This window comes from Propithecus coquereli, unplaced genomic scaffold, assembly GCF_000956105.1.
Source record: "Propithecus coquereli isolate 6110/MARCELLA unplaced genomic scaffold, Pcoq_1.0 Scaffold280, whole genome shotgun sequence".
Lineage (NCBI taxonomy): Eukaryota > Metazoa > Chordata > Mammalia > Primates > Indriidae > Propithecus > Propithecus coquereli.
This window is the reverse complement of record NW_012148397.1, coordinates 2,168,765-2,178,665: the sequence shown is the minus strand read 5'-3', so window position 1 is coordinate 2,178,665 and position 9,901 is coordinate 2,168,765. Positions and strand designations below refer to the sequence as shown.

The 9,901-nt window shown below is 43.5% G+C and overlaps 1 protein-coding gene across 1 annotated transcript; it reads left to right on the top strand.

Annotated features, from left to right (window-relative positions):
- The first annotated feature begins 252 nt into the window (after positions 1 to 252).
- Positions 253 to 9,292, top strand: SDR42E1 (short chain dehydrogenase/reductase family 42E, member 1). Its single transcript, XM_012648222.1, is given in 3 exon segments — positions 253 to 383; positions 6,686 to 6,778; positions 7,734 to 9,292. Coding segments are annotated over 3 exon segments (1,230 nt in total). The 5' UTR covers positions 253 to 360; the 3' UTR covers positions 8,848 to 9,292.
- The last annotated feature ends 609 nt before the right edge of the window (positions 9,293 to 9,901 follow it).

Genomic DNA, 9,901 nt, shown 5'->3' with positions numbered 1-9,901 from the left:
CGCGTCGGGGGGCGCCGAGGGCGGCAGGTGGCAGCCCCGGGGGCGGGGCGGGGACGGCGGGCAGTAGCGCTGACCGCGGCGGCTGGGAGAACCGTCCCCTCCAGTCCTCTTTCTGATTCCAGGGAGCCGGGCTCAGCTTGGCTTTCTAGAATGTCGCTAAGGCCTCAAACGCAGGTTCTCCTCATGTTTTGTTTTCTTTTTCGAGACATCAGGCCCCAAGCTCAGAGCGTTCGACAGGTATCTTGCTAAACTTGATTCCTCCCTTTGATTTTCTTCGCACATTGCGGGGAAGGATCACCTTCTCTTTATGACAGATTCTGGTTTCCCACGTAAAGTGGCACTGTGAGGTTGTCATCTAAGATGAATGTATTTATTGTAAAAAGGTAAGTGGACTTAAAACCTAAGAGGTGAGTGATAGATAGTACCAGATGTACCAGGTCTGACCAAAATTGTGAAGGTGATAAGATAGTGACCTAAGAGAACACGCACTGTTCCAGCCCCGCTGTGAGGCATTGTACCCTGTGGTTAAGAGTCGTACAGACCTGGCTTCAAGCCTTGGATCCAGCCGAGCCACTTATGACTTGCATAATTTGTGGGCAAGGTTCTTAACCTCTGAGCCATTTTCCTCATCTCTGAAAAACTAATGGTGATACTAGTAACTACCATGGAACATTGTCCTGAGGCTTAAATGGTAAACCTTTGAAATGCCTAGCCCATAATAAATATAGCCATGATGTTGGTGGTTTTCATTTTAGGGAGGAGGAGGAAGTAGGATCAGAGAGGTTCAGTGAATTGCCCAGGGTGGCACAGGGACTTGGTAGGAAAGCCAAGTGTAGGCCCAGATTTTCTGACTTCCAACCTAGGAATCTTAACCCTGCATCACTGCTGCGTTGGCCTCGTGGTAGGAGATGGGGTGCCTCCACCTCTTCCCTCCAGGAACTGGAGGACCCTTACGAGGCTGAAGAATTTTTTAACTGTAAAAGCCCACACGGGACTCAGGTCACAGACGCTGCATAGCTCCAGGTGCTCCTGAGGTTGAGCCATAAGCTATGTAGTCACTTGTGCCTGGGTTAGGGGTACAGATCCCTGCTCTACCATTTGCTAGCTGTAGGACTTGGGGGTTGTCACTTTGTGTCTCAGAGCTTCAGTTTTCTCATCTGTAAAAAGGGATTAACAAATGAATGCTCATCTCAGAGGGTTTTTATGAGCATCAGATGAAATAATTTGTGGACAGAGTATTATTGCTCAGTGCCTGGCACGGAGTAAGTGTTAAATAAATGGCAGCTGCTATTACTTCAATTTGTTGCAGTGGCAAAATTCTGACCTAGTGAGGGAAGTACAAGTGTAGTACTCCATGCAGATATGGCAGAAAGAGGCATTTCAAGAGCTTGCAAAATATTCACCCCGTTTGGATTTTCTGGGTCTACATTCTGCCAGCTGTACCTTGTCCCTGCACATATTGCTGGTCTATGCTTACATGGAGTTTATATGGTATTTGGGAAACAGATGGGAAATACCAATTATAAAATTATTTCTTTTGTCATCAGCATTGTGAAGAATTGCAGGGATCTTTTATGCAACAGATATTAATACCTGGATAGAAGGAGTTTGAGTGTAGCTGAACAAGATTTGATACACCTAAGGTGATGATCCTGAATTAAAGACAGCTGCCCTGCCACCTAGAGATATATTCAAAACCGAGTGCACAAATACCCGTCTCTGTTACGAGTATACCGATTTTTCACTAATGCTGTGTCCTTAGTTAATTTTCTTCCCAACTGTGTCTGGATGTGTAGGTTTTATAGCTCACATCCCTTTCATCTCTATCAGGGTTCCTCTCCTTATGATCTCTAACTGCTTCATCTTTATTGCTTTGACTGCTTTATATTAAACACAATTTTCAGATCACACATGGAATTTGAACAGCACTATTTCATAAGCCATCTAGCGGCAGTATATTTTCCAGATCTCAGTATAGTAAGAATACAGTTACCTTTTATTAATACCTTTGGTCAGTACTTGTGCAGCAATTTAAAACACCTAATCATAAGGTTATACTGCTTGCAGATATTTTTATCTTTCTTAAGGTAAATATAATAATTTTTTATTTTTATGGAAACAGCCTTAAATTCTCTCTGTTGCATACTTTCTATTGGTGAAATGCTAATGGCACCTAGATTTCTATACTGCATTATAATACCAGAGGGTTAGTAGCCTCATTACCCTAAACTCATAGGAATGAAGGAACTGTGTGCATAATCTAAGGCTCTTATTGCTGATCCTTAGCATTTAATTAGGTCTTTGTAAATCTAAAGTACTCCCAGTCATCTTTTATTAGTTTCTTCTCATAACTTCCCTGTGAGATGACGACTTTATTACCCTCACTTTACCTTAGTGTTATCAAGAGGTCAGGCAGATTTTAAATTTCATTTTTTTTTTCCTGTTTGTAATTAAGATTCCATTTTCTTGATCATGTGCTTAACTTTAACCTGTATCTGCTAAAGTGACCCTCCACCCCAGAGGAAAGCAATTACGGAACAAAGCCACATTTCAGAAGAGCCTTCAAGCGATTGCCATTATAAAGGCAGGTCTGAGTGCCCAGCCCTGGAAGGAATCAGATGGAAACTAATAAAACAGAAGCTGTAAAGTATATGAAAGTCGGGCAGCTGGTTGAAGAAAAACTGTGTATACTCTTTTATCCCTTCTGGTTTAGCGTTCCTGAGAATTTCCTGGGGTTTTCTATGAAATATGTTTGCTGAGATTTTTAATGTGCCTGTTGATGTAGGGACCAGGAAGGAAGGAGGTGGCTCCCTGGCAGTACCGTTAACGGCTGGTAACTGCGAAAAGTCATCCTGACCTGGTGTATAGGCTTCTTTTCATTGCTGTTTGTCTTGTTGAATTATTAATTTTTCTTACCTTTCTCATCTGACCCCCCTGATCAGGTTGGTTATGCAAGTTCTTGCCTCAGATCATTCTGGAACTAGTTGGAAGGTAATGAGTAGCATCAATAGGCCTGGCAGGTTTCTGAAGCATTAATAATCTGAAACTGTGCATTGCTGACTTGATTAATGTGCACATGAACCATGATTGACCTGTGGTCTTGCAACTGGACTGGAATGTGTAATTTTAAAAACAAAGAATAATTAGAGATTAGGAAGCATTTCTGTTGGAATTTTTTAATTGGGCTCTTAGAGGCCTTGTCCATTTTCTGAATCCCTTACAGTGGAATTCTTGTAGAGATATGAAGAATAGCTTACACTCTGTTATCTGGCATCCTGTTAATCAAAACTCTATTAACCAGATGATCATTTCCAGAACCTGCTGTTTCAGTTAATAACTTCACATTCCTCCAGCTTCACCTGGATGCTGCCTGCTGCTGCTTCATTCAGGTGCTCAGCAGCGCTCACCCCGATTTCAGCAGAGCACACTGGCATTTCATCCTGACCAATAACCCTCCAGCCTAGATCCTAATCTCCCCTTCCCTGGACCCTGGCCTGTTTCTGGGCTCTCCCTCCTCCAGAGGAAGCGTGCTCTTTCCGAGGGACCAAGGTTATCCTGCCAGTTCCCTGATGTAAACCTACAAAGGCTTTCTATTGTCTGCAGAATGGAGTTCAGATTCCCCAGAAGGGGAGGAAGGACTGTCTTGGGCCAACCCCAGACTATCTTTCCACCCTAAAGCACCAGCTACGTCAGCCATAGCAGACTGGCCATATTTATTGTCCAACACAGCCTTCCCTGTTGCTGGTCCATTTATTTATGATGTGCCCTCAGCCTGCCCGAATCCTTTCATGGTCCTTGTAGCTCTAAAGCTCGTTCTTCCATGAAGTCTTCTGATCTGCCCCGGCAGAGTCAGTCTCCCCACCCCACCTCAGTGTTCCCACAGCACTTTGTTTATACCAACATTATAACAGTAATCTTGTTTTCACTTTTTTGCCTTGTCCTTTAGATATTTACAGAAGCCTCTCTCCTCTAGTGTAAGCTCTAGAACTCAGGAGCTCTGTCCCATCTAGCTTTGTGTCTTTTTTATTCCATAATCCAGCACTTTTTACCAGATAGGGGGTACATTAAGTTAAAATGGCAGCATTAATTGTCATGCATGGCAATGACTCTTAGACACTGCAGGGCCCTGCATAATTTGTGCCCATCACAATTTTACTAAATTGGAAATATCTTACAGAGTTCAGAATCATCCATAAATTCAACAAATATTTATTGAGCATCTACTGTGTTCCGGTTCTGCTTAGGGACACCCCTAAAGGCAGAAGGCCTCAGTTCTCGTGGAACTTAATGTGCTGTGCGGAGGAGATCAATGATAAAAACGTAAATAGTTTGAGATGCCGTAATATACCATGGGGAAAACACGCAGCATTGAGGCTTTGGGGGCTTTGTTAGGGTGATCAGAGAAGCCTCTCTAGGTAAGTGACATATGAGGGGACCGAAATATTGAGAGAGACACAGCCAGGCAAGGACATGGTGACAGAGCATGTCACATTGAGGTGCGAACGGGAAGTGCTAATGACCAGGTCATGGAGGTGAAGGTAAGAAGTCTGGATTGAGGCATCGGTAACTGATGTCTACTGTTTTGGAAACAGCATTCGTGACAAAGTCATGTGATTACGTTAAATAATAGAATTGACTACATTTCGTTTTATGGCTACTTCAAATCCAAATGGGAGTGTTCTGCACTCAGAAAACAATAGAATCACCAGGTGTATTGAAGGCACACTGGTGCGTTCGTTCTTCATGCATTTTCTAGTAAGCCCAACTGTGGCAGTTGTTTAGTGGAACCTTTGGAATTCATCAGTCATCCTCCACACCGTTTTGCTCAGTTTCCCTCATATTTCTCACTCGTCTCTTCTAGGTACCCTCAGGCCACTGAGACAGTCACTTGCTGAACCTTGTTTTCAGTTGTCACACTGACTAATTCTCTCTGAGCAATCTGATACACTTGCACAGGGATGCAGAAGAACTTGTCAAGCTCTTTGTAACCCTGTGCTTTTGAGAGCTCTAATCCTGGCAGGTGGGAATGTCGTGGAGCAATCAAACCCCCAAACTTTAGAGCTTAAAGAAAAGGGAATTTGAGAAGGGACATCTGTTGAGTGCCTACACTATGTCAGGCATTTTGTTGGACATTTTTAATATATTATCCCGTTTGATCTTCATAAGCCTGTGAGCTTATTGTCAACTCCATTTTTTAGATGAAGGAGCAGGTCCAGAGTGATTAACTGGCCCAAAGTCACACAACTTGTAAGTGGATTCCTAGTGGTTGAGTGTGTGAATTCGTAGGGCCAAAGTGCCACTGGGTGTGAGTCCACGTAAGCTTGGAAAAGTTATTTACTAACGTTACTCTGCTTCATTTTCCTCAGCTGAAAAACAGGATACTAATAGTAATTTCCTGCTAAGATTATTAAAAGGATTAAATAGCTAATAAATACTTAGCATGCTGCCTGGTGCAAGTAGTAAGCACTATGTGTTTGTCATTATTATTTCCAGTGTACTGAGCTGGTTTTTAGAAACCTTAGAGTTCCTATAATACAGCACAGCACACAACTTGACAGAAGAGAAAGGTGAAGTCCGGAGAAGTGAAGTATCTTGGCCAAGGCCACATAACCATTTAGGAGCAGAGGCAAGATGTCTCAACTGTGTGTTCCTGTCCCCCGCCCCCGCCCCCGCAGTTTTCTTTCCTTGTATATGTGCACTGACTTCACACTCAGCCTCTCTGCTGCACGAGCTCATCATCCTGCAAAAGCCCCAACCTCTGCTGTCCCTGCTCCCCTCCTGGCTCTTCCTTTGTTGAATCCCTTGTTGAAACCTACTGACATGGTGCAGTGGCCAAAGTTGTGGGTGCCTGCTGAGAGGAGACAGTGGTGGGGCTCTTGGTTGCTTGCAGTCTCCCTGCCTCACCACACCTCTGAGTGTCTCTGTTGGCTTGAGTGTGAGTGTGTGTGTATTTCCAGTGCCTTTGAGGACCTCCTGTTCCATCTCTCCTCTCACGTAGGAGGAATTTGGTGGCCCACTCTTTGTTTTATTTTGGAGAGAAGGGGTTCTTGGAGCCTTGAGAGGAATTTGGCAGGGGACATAGAAGAGAAGGGAGAGAGAAGTGGGACCCCTCAAAGGCAGTGAGTGCTGCACCTGTAAGATTTGAGGGGAGGTGTGGTTTGCTACATAAAGGAGTTTTTTCCCCTATTTTTTTAAGTATAGGTTTAATAAAACAGTGTTAAGCTATGCCACAGTGTACTATTTCAAACAAAAGATATTGGAAGCTTCCTTTAGAGTTCTATCTTTGATTTTGTGGTGTATGGGGGCAAATGCCTTTCTACCAAATTTAAATGAATTTGTTTTTCAAAAAGGCTCTAATCTTTTCCAAGAATTAATAATAATACCTTACATTCGAAAAGTGCTTTGTGATTTTCAAATCACTCCTGGGTTCATTGTCTTATTTAACCTTCACATCGACCTTGTCAGGTAAGCAGAACAGATACCACTGACCCCGTACTACATGTGAAGAAATTTGAAGCCAAGATGTGAAGGGGGGTGGCTCGCATCACACAGCTATGACTAGACCCAGGCCTTAGCTTCTGGTTCTTTTAGAGCATGTTGACCTTTTGCTTTTGTTAACTCAGAATTAAGGAGAATGACATTTGCATTTGGATCAGTAATAGTGCTGCATGCTTCTTTCTTACAGGGTCGATTATCTTTTGCCTGTGCACATGGACTCCCAAAGATCTCCAGCTGAAACTGTCCTCATTACAGGAGGAGGTGGTTATTTCGGTTTCTGGTCAGTGCATCTATAAAATATGCCCATGGAATTATTTTACGGTAGTTGCCAGAAAATGTGTAGCTCTCAACTCTGACACTTAATAATACAGTGCAAACTTTAACTTGTTTGTATAATGTTAAACATTATACATTTGCATAAATGTATAAATAAACTGTGTTGCCTCACTGCTCGTTGAAATCGAGAACTGCGGATAATTCCACTTTAAGAAAAAGTCTTTATAAAGCCATTAAATTGGGGAGGAGTGATTATTCACATCACTAAAAACAATTTAAAATAATAGCTATTCTTCCATAGTTATGTTATTATTCACAAATATTCCAAAAAATGGATAGCAGGTCCTAGAACAGAGGGGGAAAATGTCATATTGTATAATAGATGCCACCATTCCTCGAAGATAAAACCTTTGTCATTGTAATTTAAGCAGACAAAAGGATTCCATGTTTGAAAATTTGAATAAGTAAGACTTGCACCAATGAACACATGAAGTCAGGGACTCAGGGTGAGCCCCACCTTAATTGGTAAATTATTTTATATACTTCTAGGCACAGCCTAAGAGTGACTCAATCTAACTTTTACTCTTAGGCCGGGCGCGGTGGCTCATGCCTGTAATCCTAGCTCTCTGGGAGGCCGAGGCGGGTGGATTGCTCAAGGTCGGGAGTTCCAGACCAGCCTGAGCAAGAGCGAGACCCCGTCTCTACTAAAAATAAAAATAGAAAGAAATTATCTGGACAACTAAAAATATATAGAAAAAATTAGCCGGGCATGGTGGCGCATGCCTGTAGTCCCAGCTACTCGGGAGGCTGAGGCAGGAGGATCGCTTAAGCCCAGGAGTTTGAGGTTGCTGTGAGCGAGGATGACGCCACGGCACTCTAGCCCGGGCAAAAGATTGAGACTCTGTCTCAAAAAAAAAAATAAAATAAAATAAAATAACTTTTACTCTTTCTCCTTTCAGACTAGGCCGTGCTCTGAACCAGAAGGGAGTCCATGTGATTCTGTTTGACATCCGCAGCCCTGCTGAAACCGTTCCAGAAGGAATCAAGTTTGTACGTGGAGACATCTGCCGCCTCTCTGACATAGAGAATGCCTTCCAGGATGCGAATGTCACTTGTGTGTTCCATATTGCCTCTTATGGCATGTCAGGAAGGGAGCAACTGAATCGAAACCTGATCGAAGAAGTCAATGTGGGGGGCACAGACAATGTCCTCCAGGCCTGTCGGAGGAGAGGGGTGCCCAGGTTAGTTTACACCAGCACTTTCAATGTCATCTTTGGAGGTCAAGTTATCAGAAACGGGGACGAATCTCTGCCTTACCTGCCTCTTCACCTCCACCCCGATCACTACTCTCGGACCAAATCTATCGCGGAGAAGAAGGTGCTGGAGGCAAATGGTACGCTCCTGGAAAGAGGTGGTGGTGTCTTAAGAACCTGTGCTCTGAGGTCGGCTGGCATCTACGGGCCTGGAGAACAAAGGCACCTTCCCAGGATAGTGAGCTACATTGAGAGGGGTCTGTTCAAGTTTGTGTACGGGGATCCCAGGAGCCTGGTTGAGTTTGTCCATGTAGATAACTTGGTGCGGGCTCATATTCTGGCCTCAGAGGCCCTGAAAGCTGACAAGGGCTATGTTGCCTCTGGGCAGCCCTACTTTATCTCAGATGGCAGACCGGTGAACAACTTCGAGTTCTTACGGCCTCTGGTCGAGGGCTTGGGTTACACATTCCCCTCCACCCGCCTGCCCTTGGCCCTCGTCTACTGCTTTGCTTTCCTAACAGAGATGGCCCACTTCATTTTGGGTCGACTCTACAACTTCCAGCCCTTTCTCACCCGCACTGAAGTTTATAAAACTGGCGTCACACATTATTTTAGCCTGGAGAAAGCCAAGAAAGAGCTAGGTTATGAGGCTCAGCCCTTTGACCTCCAGGAAGTAGTAGAATGGTTTAAAGCCCACGGTCACGGGAGAAGTCCTGGAAGTCGTGACTCAGAGTATCATGTTTGGGGAGGGCTGTTGGCCTTCCTCTTGGTTATAGCAGTTCTCACCTGGCTGCTGCCTTCTGTGATTCTGTTGCTCTGAAGGAGGGGCCGGAAATAAAGAGCTGGTCACACTTGCTGAGGTGGTTTTCAAGAAACATGTGTTTTAAAATATATACAGTGCTATTATATCTGTTACCGAACTTTGGCTCTTAAAATTGCTACTTAAGAGTAGGTTCTTAGATTAAACCTTTCTCACTTCCTTGCACTAATCCTGATGAGAGAATAAAAGAAGCAAAGAAAAGTTTGAAATTTGGTTTCTTGCGTCCTATTTGAGATGGGTGCGGGAAAGTCAGTTTGGAGCCACAGAGATGGGCATAGTTGGGTTGGAAATATCTTACTTGAATTTCTCAGAAGGGAAAAATGTACTTATTTCTGTTTTATGCATTTCTGTTTTATGCATCTACTTAAAATGGACTAAAACTCAGATTGATAATGGTAGTGACAAGACACCATCAGTTTTGAAAATGTGTGAAAAACACCAGATTGGCCCAGATCCCTAATAAACCAACCCTCTGAGGAGATGGTGGCTGTTGCAGGAAAGGCGTTAGCTACTCACAGTGTGAATTTTAGGGATTAACTTTTGTCCTTTGTGATATAAGGGCATTATGCCCATATGACCACTTGGTGGTGTTCGGTGTTCAAACAAATAGACCTTTGTCCTACCTCATAGGATTGTTTTGAGGATTAGACAAAGCATATCAAGTGCTATTCAACACACATAGCCATTATTTTTATTAGAATTTGTATTATACATTCCGTATGAGGATTTTTTTCTTCAAAGTATCCTCTTTGGAGGGGCTGTTGCTGTTGAACTTTCTGGAATGTCTTTGGATGTGTCCTCAGAGCCTGCAACAAGTATATTTGAGTATACTCAAAGTGTTTGTAAAGTTTTGGTCTGTGAGGATAGATTGACGTTTAGGAAACAGCTAGACATCTGATGATTACAGGAGGTGATGAAGCCGATGATGCCCTTTTTAATTAAAACATGAAGCATAACTCTAATAGACTGGTTTTCTTACTGGGAAATACCGTGGCTCTTTGACCAAGGAGGAGCGCTTCAAACAATGGCAGCATTATCCGGCCACCCGTGAGGA